Below are 19,549 nucleotides of genomic sequence, written 5' to 3' on the forward strand. Positions count from 1 at the left end.
GTTTGAGCCACAGCAAATGCCACATAATGATTTCAGGGTAATGGACTCCCCAAACCATTCAGCCAGCCTTTTGGGTGCTTCAGATACTCAGCAGTGCCTGATGTAGCTTTAATTTACACGGCCTCTGAATCACAGATTCGTGATGCTGGGATTGAGTCCGAGCTCTGTAAAGCGTAAAGCATCCAGCTGTTTCATCGGTGTCCACCGGTAAGTGTCTAAGCCTGAGCAGCAGCCACTCTTCGCTCATCGACTCTGGTAATCTTTGTGGCCGAGATGATCACTTGAATTGTGCACATTTTATCATCTGAACATCACCAGACTCTTTATTTACCACTTATAATTATTCTGCTGGTGACACTGTAGCGAAGTTTATTTGTGGTTGTTTTCCTCTGAATCTTTACTTCCTCTGGTCCCACCCATTCCTATCTCTCCCGAGAGGATGTATATTATCTAGAAATGTGAGCAGGAAATGCTCGAGCAGAAGAAAGAAAGGCAGAAAAAAACTTAAACCCCTCCTCGCCCTCTCTATTTTTGTCGGCCACAGCCGCACACATTGCTTCAATCTTCAAATAGTTCTTTGTTGTTGTTGTTTTTAAAGCTGTTGTTCACAGAGATGCTTCAGTTATTCTTTGATGGCAGTGTAGTGATGCACGTAATCCTAAATGCTACCTGCAGTCTTTTAAACCGTGTCAAACATACGGCCCGCGGGCCTGAATCGGCTTTGTAAAGACTCCAATTCTGCATCCTTGACAACTTAAGAAAATGTGAATGAAGGGCGCAAAGATTTTGAACAGTTTTTCCTGTTGATAAAGATCCCCCACACACCCACTGCCGAAAGCTTCATATTCTAAATCTATACTTACAGGACACCCTGACCAATGAACTGTGGGAACCTTTTGTTTGCTTCATACATTTATCATGCAGTTTCACTGGTCCAGCTCACTTCACATCAAAGCGTGGCATATAAAATGAGTTTGAAATCCCTGTTTTAATTGTTGCTTCAGCAAAAACCTGCAGGATCCATCTGTTCTGTTGCTGCATTCTTATTCCTCAATCGATCCTTCCTTTCCTTCTTGTCTAAGAAAGCTACATTTAAGATAACTTGTTGACGAAACTCTTCATGAAGTGTCTGTTACTTTTATAACCAAATTACAATCTCTGTTGCTTCCCCAAGATCACCTGCTTCCTCTGACTTTTGTTGACTAACTTTAACATTTTTTAATAGGCAGGGGGCTCTGATCAGAATTTAAAAGCTCATGTTATCTCACACGGTGTTGATGATTCATGTTTTGGTTGGTTTCCCCCTTCCCTCTCATTTCCAACCTTCTTCCCTCCTTTGCTACCGTGCTTGGCTTTCCTCTCTTTCCTCCCCGTCCTTGGGGTTTCTAGCTGTGGCCCCTGGACCTGGTCTGGGACCCGCTCCAATGTCCCAGTTTGGAACCATCTCGCGGCAGATTTCGCGGCACAACTCTTCCAACTCCTCTGTCTCTATGGTTTCGGCCACGGGCACCTACCGGCGGGCGCCGTCGGTCACTTCGCAGTTCTCCTTGCAGCAGCAGCAGCAGCAGCAGCAACAACAGCAGCAACAACAACAGCAGCAACAGCAGCCTCATATTAATGGAGGCACTCCTGGCTATGGTCAGAACTCAAGTAAGGCCCTCTTGTCTCCAGCTCCCAACTGCTTTCTAGATCCAGAGCTGTCACTGAAGGACACACAACCTCACATTCTTCCCAAATCATGCACCCGACGCGAACTAACCTTTGTAGCCACACACAAAATCTTTATATTTTATATTTGCAAGTAAATCAGTGCTTTCTGAAGGTCAGGCCGAGTTCTTCACAGAACTATTGACGTTTGTTTTTAATCTGAAAGTGCAGGTTAAGGCTTTTTATCCAACTGTGGGGCGTCTTTAGTATTGATGCAGAATGCCTCATCCTTGGATTTGTACACAGATGCAATGCAGGCAATCAATATTAGCTAGCAGTGCAGAGTCGGTCTTTGGCATCTTGTAAAAACTTAGGCAAAGTTTACTGGCTGTGTATTGTACTGCAGTTAGGTCAGCTGTTAACCTCACTTCAATTATGCCTATATTGCTAAGAGATCTCTTTGCACAGATTTATTAGGTGGGATCAAGAAAATAAAGGCAAAGCACAGGCATCATTGATTTTTAAGTCTCTTTTTAAAGGGTAGACTTGCAGCTTGAGATAGCAGGAATAGTTAGGTGGCCTTTTCACGCTGTATGGATCCCATTTATACAGATCACAGTGCAAGCCAGATGACCTCCAGATGTGCAGATGTGCCCGTTCCGTTCCAAACACTTCATTCAGAGAGAATTTACACATCACATGTGGTCTTTCTTGCACATCTGCAGATTCCTGGTAGCTTTGTCATTGCCTGAAGCCTAAAAGTGATATTTTCTGAAACACTGGTTCTTGACTATTACTTATTCACAGCATTTAACCTAAAATTAATCATGTGATCTGAGGAAAACTAACATGAGAATCTAAAGTAGTGTTAACATTACTAAAACAGGTCTGTAGGGAGTTGCTTCACATGAGTTCAGGATGAGACATCTAAAGTAAATACTGCCCCCTTGTGGCTATTAGAAGTCCCCTGTTTTCTTTCGATTTAGAGGAAACTGTCTGATCGACAGAAATCAAACATAATCTGCTTTTTATCCTCTTGCTCTAATGATCCCCTGATACCATGTGAATCTCATCACAGTCGCAGATGCTGCTGAACTTTTCAGCTCATGTTTGCGTCTGATCTGTGATCTCTGTCAAATAGAAGAAAAAAAATTAACTTATTTAAACGATCAGTCTTCCAGTATAGTGCTTAACTGTGCTTTTGTTAGATGTGTACATGCTCCCAGTTCTTGCAGTGTGTCTGTGTTGACTGTTGTTTGCTTGGGGGTTGGGTTGGACCCTGAACTGTCTTTCTTGGTGACTGATGGGCTTTGTCTTTTTCTCCTTCTCTGATGCTCACTCTGTCGGCCTTCCTGCCCTTTTCTCCGCTGGCTTTCAGTGTCTATCGCTCCTCCTCCTCCCCCCATGCCCCAGCTGACTCCACAGATACCTCTGACTGGCTTTGTGGCCAGGATGCAGGAGAGCAGTAAGTGAAGAGGCTAAGACACACACACAGCACTTTCCTCGTTATCTGCGCCAACTGTTCCAACTCCCAAACACAGAGCATGCACTGTGTGTTCATCCTGTTTAATACGTCCTCTTCCAAAACTGAACTGATTCTTACTAGATTCCACTCATTATGTAAGCTTCTATTAGGCAACTTATAGTTTCGTTTCTTTGTTTCTGCAGCTACAAATCTACACTACTATAGAGGTATAATACAGAGTACTTGTAGCACTATAGAGTTACGTTAAAGTCATTGATGATGTTTAGGGTAAAACGTGCCAAAGGTCACCACTCTCTGCTGTCCCCTCTGATCCAAAACCTGCCATATGCTCATTTATTGAAAGGGAACTAATATATTAATGGTAAACTTCACTAGAATAGCTCTGGATAGTTTGCTGATACCACAAACTATTTATTTTATAGTGGCCTGTATTGAAACTCCTTAATTCACACTTTGTTAGCAAAGCAAAGACCTTTACTAGTCCCTAAGGACCCCAAAGCGCTTTACACATCCAGTCATCCACCCATTCACACACACACATTCACACACTGGTGATGGCAAGTTACATTGTAACTGGGGCGCACTGACAGAGGCGAGGCTGCCGGACACTGGCGCCACCGGGCCCTCTAAGCTGCTGTTACTCTCAACTGCAGAACAACATTTTGTAAGTGTTAACAAGATTCTTAAACAAACCCTGGTAGCTATGTTGTGTTTGCAAAACGTCTGCACAGAAACTGTAGTAACTGTTTGGTCTGATTTGGTCTCACCAATATTAGACAGACGTGCCAGTGAGCTCAATTTGAAGTAACACACACACACACACACACACACACACACACACACACACACACACACACACACATCCACCTTGGCTTTTGGGTGCTGTTGGTCTCAAAAATGAAATTGTATCTACTGTAAACCTCAGAGTCAGATGGATGAGGTGTGCCTGATATACCCATGTAAGGAAATTCCATCTTTTTGACACCAAGCAGAGAATTTAGCAAACAGTGACCCTGTTGGCCGTGTTTAATGTCAGCATCCAACACTTTAACTGTATATTCTAGACAGTACGGCGTCATATTTTCAGTTTGTTATAGTGTCAGATGCAGTCTGTATACGTTTTCATACCTTTTCTTGTCCTGGAGTGGATGCCGTCAGCTCTAACCTACTAAATGGCATGACTTGGAGTGTATTTTTCATTATTTAAGTGCTCATAAATAATATATATAGGTGTCCTTTTTTTCTGCATATGCATGTGAAGCAATGTTCAAAGCTACAACAGGAGCACAAACTACATGAGCCACTTGAGAGGTTCGCACACATACGGCATGTCAGTTGTGAGAAGCCTTGCAGCCTGCTTGATTGTCAGACAAACTTTGCATGCCTTGATTTATTTCTTATGCATGATTCTCCCACTGCCGCCACCTCTATCACCAAGGACATCTTGTGACTCCAACCAAAACGAGTCTCACTTTTGATGTCCATTCAATAGTTGCAGATACTCCTACTCCTCCTCCACCTCCTCCTCCAGATGACATGCCCATGTTTGACGACTCGCCACCGCCTCCGCCGCCTCCTCCGGTGGATTACGAGGAGGAAGACGCCGCAGTCGTGCACTACAACGACCCCTACGCCGACGGAGACCCCCAGTGGGCTCCCAAGAGCTACATCGAGAAAGGTTTGCTTAACGTTTCTAAGTATTTGCAGGCGAAGTCCTGCCGTTGGGTACAGAGTCCAAGAGCAAACCTTTTCCCTTCCTGTTCGCAGTGGTGGCCATCTACGACTACGCCAAGGACAAGGACGACGAGCTGACTTTCATGGAGGGCGCCATCATTTACGTCATCAAAAAGAACGACGACGGCTGGTTCGAAGGCGTGTGCAACGGCACCACCGGCCTCTTCCCCGGCAACTACGTGGAGTCCATCATGCACTACGCCGACTGAAGGGACCTTTCAGTTAAAGTACAGCATATTTATTCAGTCATATCACAATCCACTGAGAGACTGACGGCAGAAATCTGACTCCCGAGATGCATAACCACGTGATCCCCCCCCCCGCCGCCCTTTTTCTTTTGATATGACGGAATGTTTTTCCCTTACTGATTGCAAATAAAATGACAAAGGTATATCTATTTAGTTAATTTTGGTGTTATGGACAGGTGGGGAACATTTAAGGAACATGTAAAATAAACTTCACACAGTTGAAGGATGTACGGTGAGATCTTGCCTGAACAAAACACTTTGTGAACAAGAGTTTTTAGGTTTCGATGGAACAAATAAAAATGTAACGTAAGCACCTTCAGTGGAAGTGTTTGTACCGTTGGTTGTACATAATCCGAGCTGCAGCCACTCCGGGAGGGAAGGGGGGGTTCTGTAATGTAAATTCAGTGAATGTCGATCATATGATGCTTTTCATTAGTGGTGCCGCCCTCCTCCTCCTCAACTCTGTAAATGACAGATGGACTGTTGGTGATTCGCAAATAAATACTGTAAATCGTATTTCAAAGGAAAGAAAACTTACTGCGGGAAAATCAGTCTCGGCGTCAAAGCATGGAAAAATTTTTCAAGAGCTAATGTAATTTTAAGTTTATTGCCATTATCCTTCCATTATGTTGTAAATGTATACACCTTTGCTTTCTCATTACACTGTTGAAATCACTTCTTTAAAAAACTGAAGTAAATGACAGGCTCGTCCCTTTTATCGCCTTCTTTTAAATTTCATGAATTTGGGTCCATCTAAAGCAAAGACATTCCATCCATTTTCAGCTTATTATGGAGCATTTTAGGATTCACTGTTAATTTTATATGCAGAAAATGTGGAAGATCTTTCGGTGACTGGCAGGAATATCATTCCTGTGCATATGGGTGACAAATTAAATGAAAAACATGAACCCGTGACCCCCAACCTTAACGTGAAGGGACTGTTTAGGTCCTCAAACCTTGTCTTTTGTGCCCTGCTTCTGAACCTGTGCACTACAATTTTAGCAAAGTAAACATGAGGACAACCACAGCACAGGGTTTTTTTCTTACTAAGTGTTGAAACATTTCTAACCCTTTCTAGGTTACTAATAATCACGGGCACAGAGGGGGTCACTGGATCATTGGTGTATGAAAACTGTGATTATGCCCTTTGGAGTCACCAGATCTCATCACAATCATGAAAACCGCAAATTGTTTTAACCTCTCTGTTAGCCTGGCAAACACTTCCTGCAATTTGTCACCTGAGAGTGGAATCGTCCTGCCCCAAAACTGCCACGTGACAATTCAGATGTGATAACGTAGACCATTTAAGCAACTAGTACCTCCTCGGTCTTCTCAAAGCACCACTGGCCCCGTCTGGGTTCAAAGACCGCGCTGACTGCTAGGAACGTGTAATCCTCTGGGCTGCACGGGTGTATATAATACATTATCTCCAGTATAAATCAGCCAGTCCATACGTAGGTGTCTCTCAGGTATAAGAATCATCATCTTGTACTTTTTCATGCTGGTTCTGTCATCTAACATGACCTCCAAATGCAGTGTTAAACCGCTACCTGCTGTGGTCACCGTTCACCCACTTTCTTTTATTTCCAGCTCAGTTTCATCATAGATCTCTCTCTGCCCTTCATTTGTACATAATAAAATGTTGATTGAGAAATTTATGTACAGTGTTTTATAATAAACAAATCTATGTACAACATGCGCGTGTCATTACTTTTGACAAGGAACCAAAGCTTCAGATTGAATGAAATAAAAAAAAAATGAAGCAGTTGGTTTATTGAGCGCACAGTCATTGCAGATGTTAAGGCCGTGGTCGTTACAGGACACTTTGCATCACAGAAGTAACCATATAACACTTCAGAGTGGAAAAGAAAGACACGTGACTGATTGGCCTTTGAGGTGAGGACGGATCCAAGCGAGTACACAACGATGCACTTCCCTCTCCTTTGGAATTACACAGATGTTGCAACGCCTCGGTCGCAGCTCAGGACCAGCAGGTAACAAACTGTTCACTCACAGTCGGCTAGTCTGAGCCACGGGAGGCTTTTGCAGTTACAGTACTGTAAGCAGTGAAGGGTTCAGCTGCAGTTTTCAGTTGTACTTATTCATTTACATATCATACGTTTCCTGTAAGAAACTCAAACATCACAATTTGCCTAAATACCAAGTTTACTTGCGCTTCGTAAGGATGCACAAATTTAATGGCCTGGTTTGGGGCTTTCAACAAATCTGGTAACATTTGTGTTGCACCAACTTTGGCCTGTTAAATGTTCAAAGACCGTTTGACGAGGAGCTGAAAAACTTTAAAATTCTTTTTATGATGATTCTTGTTATCAACAACAAAATAAATATTGGCATTGGCATCAGGTTTCAGTCAAACTAAAATTTTAAACAGAATGAGCCCAAAAAATACAAAAAATAAATCTGTGCATCCTTAATACCAAACCTCAAGTCAAGAGGAAAGCGCCACGATTCAGATCAGAGACCCCTGCTTGCCGTTTTGTTCTGTTAAGCCAGAGTTGGCACTCAGATCAGCACCAGAGGTCCATCCAAACCAAACTCCTGTTGCCTCCCTCGCTATTTTTGCCCAACCCTGCTGGTCTAAGGACCTAAGGGTGGCAGGTAAATTGCTGTCCTCTCCCCTGGAGTAGCTGCCTGAAGAGAAGCCCAGCAGAGGAGGATCATTTGTCTCTGGTTAGCACCATCTCTGTGAGCCTGATGAGGGCGTCTCTCTCTGGGGATGGCCTGAGCCTACTGATCTGCCTGATTGCTTCTTTGCAGTAGTGCTGGGCCAGGTAGTTGGTCTGCTGCACACCATTGCTCTAAAACAGAAGGAGGAGCACTCACATTATTAAAGTTTTTAATCTATTAACCTATATCGGATTTTTAAGACTGACCAATACAGATATGTGGTAATTAAAAAAAATTATTTTTCTAAATATTTTTAGCAGAGTCTCCCTAACATTTATCATTTATTTATCTAAATGTGTCTGCTTGGATCAGCTCGTTCCAAACATGTTGTCAACAGAGAAGCTGCACAGCTCCCTCTGGTGGAGAAACTACATAACTTCAATGCACAGATTTTTTTATTTTTATGTATTTTTTTGCTTTTTAGGCGGGCCTTTTTTCTTTAGTGATCGGTTAGCAGTGAAGAGGGGACACGAAGAAGAAGTCAGGCAGCAAAAGGCTGCAGGTTGGATGTGAACCCGGGCCGCTGCATTTCAGCCAGAGGGCATATGGGCACCTGCTCAACCAGTGAGCTGGCAATCGGCATCTGCCACTCATAACATGGTCGAAGGGCGGTTCTCCTATCCTTTAAAAAAAAAAAAAGTCATTTATCAACTGCTATAAATGCTGATACTATCAGCAAGTAGCTAATACTGGACGATAGCTAATACTTATCAGAGCCAGAGCAGATAAGTCTGCTCTGGCTCTGCTATCAACAATAAAACACTAAAATCATTGACAACTGCTTTTTTTGTCACGCAGAGCTCAGCTTCGTTTACTAAACACCTACTTCTGGTTACAGTTTTGCAGCCTTTTGTGAATGATTAAATATTACAGCAGGCACTGCTCATAACCTGGTTATACCAACCCTATGGTTAAATACGGTGTGGCAGCATCATGCAATAAGGGAGAAATTCATAAAAGAATAAAGGAAGCGAGTTCACCTTAAAGCACAAGTAAGACCGGATTAAATTCTTGCTTCAGAAAATGTCCTTGACCAAGGCACTCCACAGCGTTTTTAATAATCAGGACCGATCCCTCTCTAAGGGACGCACTGGGACAAGTCTCTGTCTTTGAGTGATTCGGCCAAATCCCAGATCTAAAGCCCAAAGAACATCTGAGGAGAGACCCTGAAGATGACAGTTTAAGCACTTTCACATCTAATCTGACCAAGCTTTGGAGGATCTGCACAAATCCAGGTGCGATTTGTGCTCGCACAGTTTACACCACAGTGACAGTGCTGCTAAAAGTACCGAGTGAGTTCGACTACTTCTGTAAATGAGACTTAGGATTTTTAAATGCATTTCCAAAAATCTATAAAACCATCCTACCATCGTTAGTTTCAGAGTGCAGATTGTTAGACTTTGACCTACAGCGTCACTTCAGACTAGGTAAAGTTCTTTGCATCGCTTTTAGATCTCTCTCTGCTCTTTATTTGTACACAATAAAACGTTTATTGTAAAATTTATGTACAGTGTTTTATTATAAACAAATCTATTTCAACATGCATGTGTCATGACTTTTAAGAAGCTAATTTCACATCATTTTATTTTTTAATATAAATGTTATTAAGAGAGCCCTTCTTTTGGTTGGACCTTTAAGGCTTTCACTTATGGTGTATTACGGCTCATACCTGAAGGACGTACTGCCAGGCTCGATCTACGTCTCCTTTGGAGGCGAAACGTCTCATGATCATTGCATGAAGCTCAGGAAACTGAAATGACAAACAGATAAAAACTAAAGACAGTTTGCAGTCCATCTCATTCACCTAGTGGTGCACAGTTTGTCTGCATGTCCTGAGTAAGAGCGATGGTGGCGGTGTCTCACCTGCTGACAAGCAAACAGGACCGGACCAGTAGCCAAACCCAATTTCAAATCGGCTGCTGTGGGCTTCCCCAGCTGACTGGCTCCAGATGTGAAGTCCAAAACATCATCCACCAGCTACAGGACAAAACAAACCGCCTTATTACATAACTACTGTGCAAAAAATCATTACTGATATTTGCTCATCACTGAGGGCGACACTTTGCTTAACAGCCTGTACCTGAAATGCAATGCCAACATTCTTCCCATACTGGTACGCTATTTCATGCACTTCAGGATCAGAGTTTACCAGAATGGAAACCTTAAATGAAAGAGTGCAGACAGTCAACGAAAAAAACATTAAAAAGTGCAGAAAACGAGGCTTTTCTCCATCTCTCTGCTATTTATGTGAAGACAGAACGTACATACTGCTTTACAACTGTTTGCAATAAGACTTGCTGTCTTCTTGAAGGTCTTCTCGAGGTAGTGTTTGAATCGCTCGTTCTCATTCTCTTTGGAACCCAACTGCATGAATTCACCTGCAATCACAAGGCTATATGTAAATGCATTCTTCCGGCCAGTTCTTCTGCATGCTGGTTCTCGGCTCATCGTGACTTACCTCGCACCAGGTCCTCTATGACCTGAGATAAAACTTTCACCACTGTGATGTTACCGATACGAGCCAAGGCCATTGAGGCAGCCGAGAGGATAAAATCTCCGGCTAAGATAGCCTGGAAGAGAGGAGGCCGAATGATATACGAGCGGGTGGTTCGGAAAAACATATCAGACCAAACGATTTTATCTCCTTTACCTTTTTTTCACCCCACACTTCATTAATTGTTCTCTTCCCTCTTCGCTTATCCGATCCATCTATGACATCATCATGCACCAGGCTGGCAGTGTGAATCATTTCAGAGATCATAGCGATGGCCCTCTGCCCTGGGAGCAAATCTCTAAAATGGACAAACGCAGACAGCAAACAGGAGGAAGTCAAATGCAATTATCTGAAACAAAAGAGTTTGTCATAACGGTGCAATCAGGACTCTGACCCGTGTGTCGCAGAGCAAAATACAACTGAGTTTAGAGTCGTTTACCCGGCTCTGTTGCTGTGGATGTTAAGGGCGCGAGCCATCAGTACCACTATCATTGGTCGGATGGCCTTCCCCTTGCCATCGAAATAGTATTCACACAGAGATTTCAGCTCTACTTTGGACACAAACAGCTCCTGTAAAGGACAGTAAAAAGCAAGCGTTTTATTTCCGCCATAAACAACCGCTGTGCAGAAAGAAATCTGCCAATCACCACAGGGCAGGAAACCGCCCACTCTGACCCAAAAAGCCTTCATTAATTTGTCACAGCTATTGCAAAAATATCTCAGACAGACTTCCTTTTAGTTTTTCTCTACGTTCTTTAGCAGCTTAAAACCCCTATTGTGAAAGAAGGGTGTGGCTTTGCTCTGTTGGCGGGTGAGAGGGGAGGCAGACTGGTTCAAGGAGAAATTCAGAGTACAGTTGAATGGGAAAGCTAACAGGCTTGGTGGTTAATAAGTAGTAAGAAGGTAAAAACCTGCCAGTATTAGTGAATGAATCCTGACTGCATTAAAGATAAAGTGTGTGCTTTGCAAACATCTGGATTTAACTACTGATTTGTTCAACCTTAAAATTGGGTTGAAAAACTAATAAATGTGAGCTGAAGCTGTTACTTTTCGAGAAGTGACCAGAGAAAGGGATGCAACACAAAACAGCAATCGCTTCAGCACAACTATTCTATTTGAAAGCTAAATTGGACTGATCTCTTTGAAGACTTACTTTTTTGATGTCGTCATATAAACTCGTCAAGTCTTTCTGGGCTAACGTGAAGGGGTCCTTGGGCTTTGTGTCACTGTGTGTCGCTCTGCAACAGCAAGACTGTAGTGTTGGAAGCAGCAACCGTGACTGGTGTCTGGAAAGAAAGATATGCAAATATTTATGCTGAAACTGAACGTGTGATTTGAAATGCACAAAAGATATATCTCCTAAAATATATTAATAAATAAAATGTAAAAATCACTACTTAGCTGGACTACCTAACAACTCACCTGATTAGAAAGTTTCCTGCTTTCATGTTTATCTGTGCAGGTGTTGGCGGCTGAAATTGAAAATGAGATCATAACAAAGATGAGCTCGGGCATGTGCAGCACATCAGGTTTGCAGAGGCTCTAGCACCCTGGAGTTATTGTTATTAAACAATTTTAAACCTACACAGGATCAGTTATTTATGGACCCAGATTTTAAGCCCTGGGTGCATTCACTTAACATAGGAACAATAAAATAATACGCTCACACTAACTGGGATTGATACAAGATAGAAACATTGTTTTCTGTTTAAAATGCACGTGTTACATTTCATATAACTGAAGTGTTGCACATGTGGGTCAATGCCGAATGAATGAATCAAATGCAACTGAGGCAGGCAGCTGGCCAAGTCAAAGACAGCTTACGTGCAAGCAGGAAGTCTCAACCTTTATGAGCTCAACAAGTCACCAATCATTTCATTTAAACACACAGATATAAAATTCTCTTTACTGAGGAATGTAAATAAAGTTTCACTGGCATGGGATATGACAGATAGTGGAATAAAGCAGAAGTGGGCATTGCCTCTAAACCACCACTCTGCAGTGTATGACCTTCCTGGTTTTGAAAAGTCCTCCATGCCGGCTCTCCAGCTTTTTATTAACCGCAAACTCACCCTGGTTTCCGGCGTGGGGATGCAGGAAGCCCGGCTCAACAGGGATGCAGAGGAAGACACAGGCCTGCCCTTCAAGTGCCACAAATTTTCTAATATATTCGTGGCCGTGCAGCCCGTGGTCAACCTCGGGCATTTCCTCCACCACGGCCCCGCCATGTTACCTTAGGTTAACAGCATGCATCGGAAGTTACATATCGCAACGTGAACCGGAAAAACAGTAAAGGAATATCCGGTGACGTCTCATAACGAGGAGCAGCAGAAGGCAGGAAATGATGGAGAGAGTAAATGCGCAATAATTTAGGTATACATACCTCAAGCTAGTGCTGGAAAATGTGTTTTCAAGCTCGTCTTCAGATAATATACGGGTGTCTGGGATGAGGCTAGTTGCTGGGTTGCTAACAGCTAAGCTAGCTCTCGCCTTTTCATGACACTTTATTATTATTTGGGGTGTAATATGTAATAATAAACTAACGTAAGAACTAAAATTACCCTATCGTTATTTACAGGTATACGGTAGAGCTGACAGACAAAGTTAAGGTTGTTTAGTTCATGTTTAACTCGTTATTTATGTAAGTTAATAGTTAAAAAAAACCTTAAAAGTTGATTGGAGGAATTGTGTATGAAACGTAACGTGCAACTGATAATTTTTTTACTCTGATTAAGGTTTAAAAGTCCTGAAATACAATTTTAAGATCCTTTTACATCACTCTAGTATTTCCATTTAATGCCAAACAAAAATTATATTTTACTTAACACTTTAGTAGCCTATTAATAGTGACTAAGTCTTTTTTTTTACTATCATAAGTAAAATATCAGCTGTTTGGCTTAGAATAAGCACTAAGGGGAAGTGTGGTTTACCCTTTTTTATTGCTTCCCTCAGATCTGCTATCTTTAATGCAGTACTTCTCAAACCCTGGGCTGTGGATGTGGATAACCAGGTGAAACTATAAAACAAAATTAAGATGAACTAGAATATAATATGATTTTTTTTAAAAGTTAATGATTGATAAAACTGTGGGGCGTTTGGTACAAACCTTCTTAAGGTGGGGCATGCCAGAGAGAAGTTGAAACCTGATTCAATAAGTCAGCTGCTCCATCTGTGAAAATGTGGAGCACCTGTACAGCACTAGTCTTTGCTCTGGTGGCAGCATCGAGCTTCACACCTGCATATGTCCTGGAGTTGTGCCAAAATATAAGTCCTGAGTGTCACAGTGACCACAACACCGCATCAAACAGCCAATCGTCATCGCACACTGTGAAGTCCAAGTGGACCTTGAATGCTTCAAGCCTCATGCACGACCTTAACCAGTTCAGAGTCTCCTGCAAGAAGCTATTGGGTAAAACAGATTCTTGTCCTTACAGGTCAAAATATAGAGGAAGGCGCTAATGTTATCATACAATCCCCTCTGTCCTCTCTGCAGAGGCACTCCCAATCGACAAAGTTGATGGCAACTTTGTTCGCACTGTGAAGAACTGCATATTTTCCAAGTCCATTCCAACTCCACTCAAAGGTCCATTGAGGTTGACAGCAGCGTCTAAGGTGAGGATGCCATGTCACTATCAGCACTGTAATTTCACAATATAGTGAATTCATTTATGTCTAAAATTGTCTTAACAGGATGTCATCGAGGGGATCTTAGATTTAGATGCGTCAGTGACTCGGTCAGGTGATTTTCTGCATTATGCGAGTGGTGGCAGACTACTGCCGGGGTCTGTGCCACTTGCTCACAGATATGGAGGTCATCAGGTATAAATGATTTTTATACCTGATAACTTTTTAAAAGCTATAAAGCTTTTGCTTATTTGCTGAGTTGATCTTTTTGACACGCTTTACTTCCCTCGATAGTTTGGCTACTGGGCAGGCCAGCTGGGGGATGGTCGAGCTCATTTCCTTGGTCAGTATTCAAACAAGTAAGTTAATTTTTTAAAATTATGTTTTTATGTTTTAAGTAATTTTCTGCCACTTCAAGCCTTTACATATTTTCCTTCTCAATTTTCATAGAAAGGGGGAGGTATGGGAACTCCAGCTTAAAGGATCTGGAAAAACACCATATTCAAGGTTTGTATTTATTTGTACATATATTTGTGCAATAGCTATTACATTTATTATTTGTAGTAATATACAGGTGTGTTAGGAGATAGCTAAAGAGAAGGAAAGGGCTTTAATTGTAGGGTCTATGATGTTTTGAAGGACGGCAGAGGAGGATGCTAGGCAGAGGGTGACATGGAGGCAGATGATCTGCTGTAATGACCCCTAAAAATGAATAAGTAGTACGCATGGCTATTAATATTAGTATGCATGGCTGTAGAATTGTGCAGTCATGCAATGCAACCAAAAAAGTATGACTTCACATCGGGCTGCAGGTCAGGAGATGGTCGTGCTGTAATCCGGTCTTCTGTCAGGGAGTTCCTGTGCAGTGAAGCGATGCATTTCCTGGGTGTTCCCACCAGCAGGGCTGCCAGGTGAGAATAAATGATTTTGAGAGCTATAAGTTTGGTATAAGATTACAAACTTAGCACAAAAAGTAAAGAAATGTGTTTGGTTGATGATAATTATTTGTTTTTACCATGATTCTATGTAGTAATAATAATTTGCTTAATCAGACATTTACAAGCAATCAAACATTCTTGGTACCTCTGATTCAGATTCAGTAGCAAAGACAGATGTTTGGCTTCCAAGTGCTTCTTTACCTGATTTGGCACTGTATTATCATTAATTAACTCCCAGCAAGTGATTGATTCGGGCTAAAGGCTGTTGACATCCCTGTTTAGCCGAAACCATAAAACGTGTAGCTTTTGCAGTAATTTTTCTGGCATTGGACTTTGTGTTTTTATCCACACAAGGCAATGATCAGGTTTACCTACTACAAATTTTACCCTAATAACTGTCAATCAGGACTTTTGATGTGCAGAAATGTGTTATCAATTTATATTTCATTCATTCACATAAAATTAGTTCAAGTCATTCGAGCTTGACTCATATGACGAGAACATTTTTTTGGCATTTGCAAAAAAAGAGGCGTTTTTAAAGAAATTATAACCCAGAAATTGTGTGAATCGTGTGATTTTTGTCGCCATTTAATTGTTATGTGTTTTAGATTTATCTGCTAATTCTTTTTTTAGTCTGATTGTCAGTGAGGAGCCAGTTTTGAGGGATCAGTTCTACAATGGAAATGTGAAAGCAGAGAGAGGTACAGGATTTACCCATGACTGGAGCCTTTTATTTCAAACTGCATTACTTTTTAACAATCCAGCATAATTTTTGTTACTGTTATGCAGATGTTTTGTCTGCTGCCTTAATCTTTGTTCTGGTTCAGCTTTTCTTTATTCCCCACAGGAGCTGTTGTTCTGCGATTGGCCAAGTCATGGTTTCGGATTGGATCCTTAGAAATTTTGTCTCAAAGTGGAGAAATAAATCTTCTGAGGTAAGACTGCCTGGTCACATGACAAAGTTTACTTCATAGTTGTTTACATCTGGCTTTGTTCTGTGTCCTGTTGTGTTTGTAATGTTATTTTATCGTTATTTTCGTTTTAGAAAACTGTTGAACTTTGTGATAGACGAACATTTTCCTTTTATAAATCCAGACAACCCAGAAAAATATTTGGTGAGTAATAAAAAAGCACAGCTGAATGTACCGCTTTTGTTTTAAGTAAATAAGCTATTGAGGTTTTCTTTGCAGGTGTTTTTTTCCACAGTTGTAAATGAAACGGCACATCTGATTGCCCAGTGGATGTCAGTCGGTTTTGCACATGGTGAGAAACTGAACATTCGTATCACACAGTTTAAACCAACGCTACTTATAGCTGTCGCTGTTCTCACCACAGGTGTGTGCAACACAGACAACTTCAGTCTTCTTTCTATCACCATCGACTACGGACCCTTTGGCTTTATGGAGTCATATAACCCCAGTGTGTAGACTGTTTCATGTCGCTTTTACTCCAAAATAACTGAAATCCTCTTGCTGTCAGTTCTCAGACAAATATTTTTCTTTTTGTTGCAGATTTTATCCCCAACACATCTGATGATGAAGGCAGGTACAGCATTGGAGCTCAGGCAAATGTTGGCCTCTTGAATCTAGAGAAACTCTTGGTGGCTCTGATTCCTGTGCTTACACAGACACAACAGAAACAGTAAGAATACCACAACATCACTTTGTCTCAAGGGGGATTTACTAAATATAGGACTTGAACTCTTTTTGTCATTTCGACAAACTGGAACAGCTTTGCTGTTAGCTCATTCTTACAGAAGCCTGTTTGTTTGTCTGAAAAACAAAAGCACAGAAACATGAGCAAAATAACTTCAGAGTCACACAAAGCGATGTGAAAAGAATAATACATCCCACAATTTATTTTCAGCATATTTTAATTCAAATATATCTTTAAAGATTTTCTTTGAGAAAGTGTGGAAATAAAGTAGTCATACAGTGCAACAAAATGAAAGCAGCCACATGGAAAGTAAGTACACCCCTCACTTTAAATCTATCCCTCTTATGAAAACTGACCCCAGCAAAGCAAACAACCATTTAGTGTTTCTTGTCATCATACAAATATCTTCAAATCTTTTTAAGGTGTCAAAAAAAGTTCTGGATTATTCTTGTAAATGTATTTTTCCCTGTGAGACGAATCATCTATAGTTGTTTTTATATCCCTCGAAAATGAACTGGGGATGAAAGCAAAAACAACGGGAAGATCTGTGTGAAAAAGCAAACCATGCAGTTTTTAAAAGAAACTTTATTAAAAGGTTCAACTTAAAGAGACAGTTCAATCAAACAACAGAAATGAAGGTGTCAGCAAAACAGAGGTGCTGCAAAAAAAAGGGAATTTAACAAACAGACCAAAGAAAAACAATTCTGCTCAAAGAAGGCAACAACTATGCATTCATAGCCCCTAAAAGAAAACACACCACAGAACAATCCTCTGCAGGATGGAGAACACAACCACTTACTGCTAGTGCAGAAACACACATCACAAAACTACTGTAGCTGACCCACACTCTGAGGCTCAGGGGCTTCTCTCAAGCTTTTATACTGCAGTTGGAAACAGGACACATCCACCAACACACACACACACACACACACACACACACACACACACACACACACACACACACACACACACACACACACACACTAGGCCTGCTAGGGCTGTAACAGTCATGAAGAGATTGCACAAATTCCATGGATAATAAGTCACGAGATGTATCAATTGCTGAACTACATACAAGAACTTTTGGAATGATGTTCTCTGGACGGACAATTCAAATGTTTTTAGGAGCTGTTCAGGAGTATAACTTAACTTGTGTTGACTGGAAATGTTCCAAAGAGTGGAGGAAGACAAAGTGATCTGAAAGTTTAAGCTGCAGTGGATCGTGAAAACCGTAAAAAACTAACACAAATGTGGTTCAAAAAGTATAAATAATGAGCTGCGTAATCAAAGACTGGATTTAAATCTTATTAAAATATTGCAGGTGAATTCAAACTAGGCAGTAGAGACAGTCAAGAGATGTTTAGAGGAGTGGTCAAGAATAGAGCCTGAGTGAAGCTATTCAATGATGCAACCTAAAACGCTAAAATTCTTATGCTAAAAAATTCTTATGCTAAAATTCTTATGCTAAAAAATTCTTATGCTAAAATTCTTATGCTAATGTTTACTTACTTTTTTGCATAAATATTGTAATCTATTGAAAAAGCAAATAGGTAAAAAAAAAAGAGGTAAAAGTTCAGTGGGATATACGCAGCTGCTTATTACACCTTCAAGTTTATTAATGTGACTTCTTTTCTAATTTGAAGAAATTCATGAAGTCAAATTGTAAACTTGTCATCTTAACTTTTTGCAGGGCGAAAATTATTCTTAAAGGATATGCCAACATTTACCAAATGAGGTGAGCTTCATGTGAAATGTTATCTTACTTGTGTTCATGCTGCAGCAAAGCCAAGACTGCATTTATTCATGTCTCCACTTCAGGGTTCACCAGATATTTAAGGCAAAACTGGGACTTCTTGGTGAAGATGAGGACGATAACGACCTCATTGCTTTCCTGCTTAAGGTGATTATACAGTTTGTTTCAGTCTTCTAAATCAGTTTAGTCTCACTCTCTGCACTGTAATTTCACTTTCCCTTTACAGGTGATGGAGGACACAGAGTCTGACTTCACCATGACCTTCAGGGAGCTCAGCGAAGTTTCAGCCAAGCAGCTTCTTAACAAGAACTTCACGCAGGTGGAGCTAAAAGTGACAAAATGTTGTTGTTCCTTTCAATCTCTAGATTTTGTTGTGAAGCTGGCCGATCTGTTGAATCAGTTGTACCAATACTGAGCTTTCCTTGCACAGCATGCATTTCTTATAATTAGGCATGCAGGAAATGTAAAGGATTGTATTATTTCTAAATCAGATGTGGGCTCTTGATGACCTATCACACCACAAGCACTTTTCTGATTGGCTTAACAAGTACCTGTTCCGGCTCAGTAGGTAAGGAAGGTCACGAGAGGTCATTTTGAATTTACTTATTTACATTTGTGTGACATCAGGATGTTTGTTGCTGTGAATTAATCTCTTTCCTCTGTTTCTGTTCAGACAGCAGGATGATAGCGATTTGGATCGTCAACACAGGATGAAAAGTAAATCAAACTGTAACTAAATCTTAATGTTGATTAAACGATGAGGGATATAAATATTTATATTCTTAGATGTTTGTTATGCAGTGGTGACAGAAACATCTGATTGGATTAAATGTTTTACAGATGTAAATCCGAGATATGTGCTGAGGAACTGGATGGCAGAGTCTGCAATAAGGAAAGCTGAGAGGAATGACTTTTCCGAGGTATGTGTCTGATAAAAGGACCTGTCACACAAAACAAATAAAACGACACCCAAAGTTGTTTATGATTTGTTTCTACTACAGTTTACTTTACCACTTTACCACTAGGTGGAGCTGCTGCACCACATCCTGTCCTCACCCTTTGTTACACAAGAGACTGCAGAGGAGGCGGGCTATGCAGCAAGACCTCCACAGTGGGCTAGCAGGTTAAAGGTCAGCTGTTCGTCATGAGTTACCTCCTAATAAAAACCTTGTAGCATATTTTGGTGTGATGTGTCATTTGTTGGGCAATATATTTGCTCCAAAAGGCAAAGAGATCCACAAACAAGCACCGACTGCAGGTGGTTACTGTAAAAGCCTGTCT

The 19,549-nt window shown here is 41.2% G+C and overlaps 3 protein-coding genes across 20 annotated transcripts in view; 2 read left to right on the top strand and 1 right to left on the bottom strand.

Moving 5' to 3' along the window:
• abi1a (abl-interactor 1a) overlaps positions 1 to 6,811 on the top strand; it is a 50,153-nt gene extending 43,342 nt beyond the window's left edge. For 4 of the 9 annotated variants that reach the window (XM_026180064.2, XM_026180067.2, XM_026180062.2 and 1 more), the window contains 4 exons: positions 1,390 to 1,650; positions 3,026 to 3,112; positions 4,626 to 4,811; positions 4,901 to 6,811. In XM_026180064.2, coding sequence (XP_026035849.2) covers positions 1,390 to 1,650; positions 3,026 to 3,112; positions 4,626 to 4,811; positions 4,901 to 5,076 — 710 coding nt within the window. In that variant the 3' untranslated portion in view covers positions 5,077 to 6,811. The remainder of the gene's footprint in view (positions 1 to 1,389; positions 1,651 to 3,025; positions 3,113 to 4,625; positions 4,812 to 4,900) is intronic. The other 5 variants (XM_026180069.2, XM_026180065.2, XM_026180068.2 and 2 more) reach the window with 2 other exon arrangements.
• A 41-nt stretch (positions 6,812 to 6,852) lies between these two features.
• Positions 6,853 to 12,588, bottom strand: pdss1 (prenyl (decaprenyl) diphosphate synthase, subunit 1). Of its 2 annotated transcripts, none has more exons than XM_026180073.2 (11): positions 12,370 to 12,588; positions 11,720 to 11,769; positions 11,451 to 11,583; positions 10,737 to 10,867; positions 10,454 to 10,595; positions 10,262 to 10,373; positions 10,072 to 10,181; positions 9,884 to 9,964; positions 9,667 to 9,780; positions 9,473 to 9,553; positions 6,853 to 7,934 (listed from the first exon to the last, which is right to left on the bottom strand). In XM_026180073.2, the coding sequence occupies exons 1-11, from the start codon at positions 12,523 to 12,525 to the stop codon at positions 7,794 to 7,796; spliced, it is 1,251 nt and encodes a 416-aa protein (XP_026035858.1). In that variant the 5' UTR covers positions 12,526 to 12,588; the 3' UTR covers positions 6,853 to 7,793. The 2 variants fall into 2 exon arrangements, with proteins under 2 accessions (XP_026035858.1, XP_080162228.1); XM_080306102.1 differs by lacking the exon at positions 6,853 to 7,934 and adding an exon at positions 8,181 to 8,425.
• LOC113029277 (protein nucleotidyltransferase YdiU-like) lies at positions 12,543 to 19,446 on the top strand. 9 transcript variants are annotated; one of them, XM_080306099.1, is made up of 21 exons: positions 12,543 to 12,670; positions 13,250 to 13,307; positions 13,413 to 13,706; positions 13,791 to 13,909; positions 13,988 to 14,116; positions 14,216 to 14,280; positions 14,372 to 14,428; positions 14,773 to 14,832; positions 15,505 to 15,560; positions 15,707 to 15,794; positions 15,905 to 15,974; positions 16,050 to 16,122; positions 16,174 to 16,278; positions 16,371 to 16,500; positions 18,206 to 18,250; positions 18,334 to 18,415; positions 18,495 to 18,587; positions 18,760 to 18,836; positions 18,942 to 18,997; positions 19,109 to 19,188; positions 19,294 to 19,446. In XM_080306099.1, the coding sequence occupies exons 3-21, from the start codon at positions 13,475 to 13,477 to the stop codon at positions 19,414 to 19,416; spliced, it is 1,740 nt and encodes a 579-aa protein (XP_080162225.1). In that variant the 5' UTR covers positions 12,543 to 12,670; positions 13,250 to 13,307; positions 13,413 to 13,474; the 3' UTR covers positions 19,417 to 19,446. The 9 variants fall into 9 exon arrangements, with proteins under 9 accessions (XP_080162225.1, XP_026035844.1, XP_026035846.1 ...); XM_026180059.2 differs by having other exon boundaries at positions 12,544 to 12,670; positions 14,734 to 14,832; XM_026180061.2 differs by having other exon boundaries at positions 12,544 to 12,670; positions 15,493 to 15,560.
• Positions 19,447 to 19,549: the final 103 nt, after the last annotated feature.

The sequence above is a fragment of the Astatotilapia calliptera genome, chromosome 9, assembly GCF_964374335.1.
Source record: "Astatotilapia calliptera chromosome 9, fAstCal68.1, whole genome shotgun sequence".
Lineage (NCBI taxonomy): Eukaryota > Metazoa > Chordata > Actinopteri > Cichliformes > Cichlidae > Astatotilapia > Astatotilapia calliptera.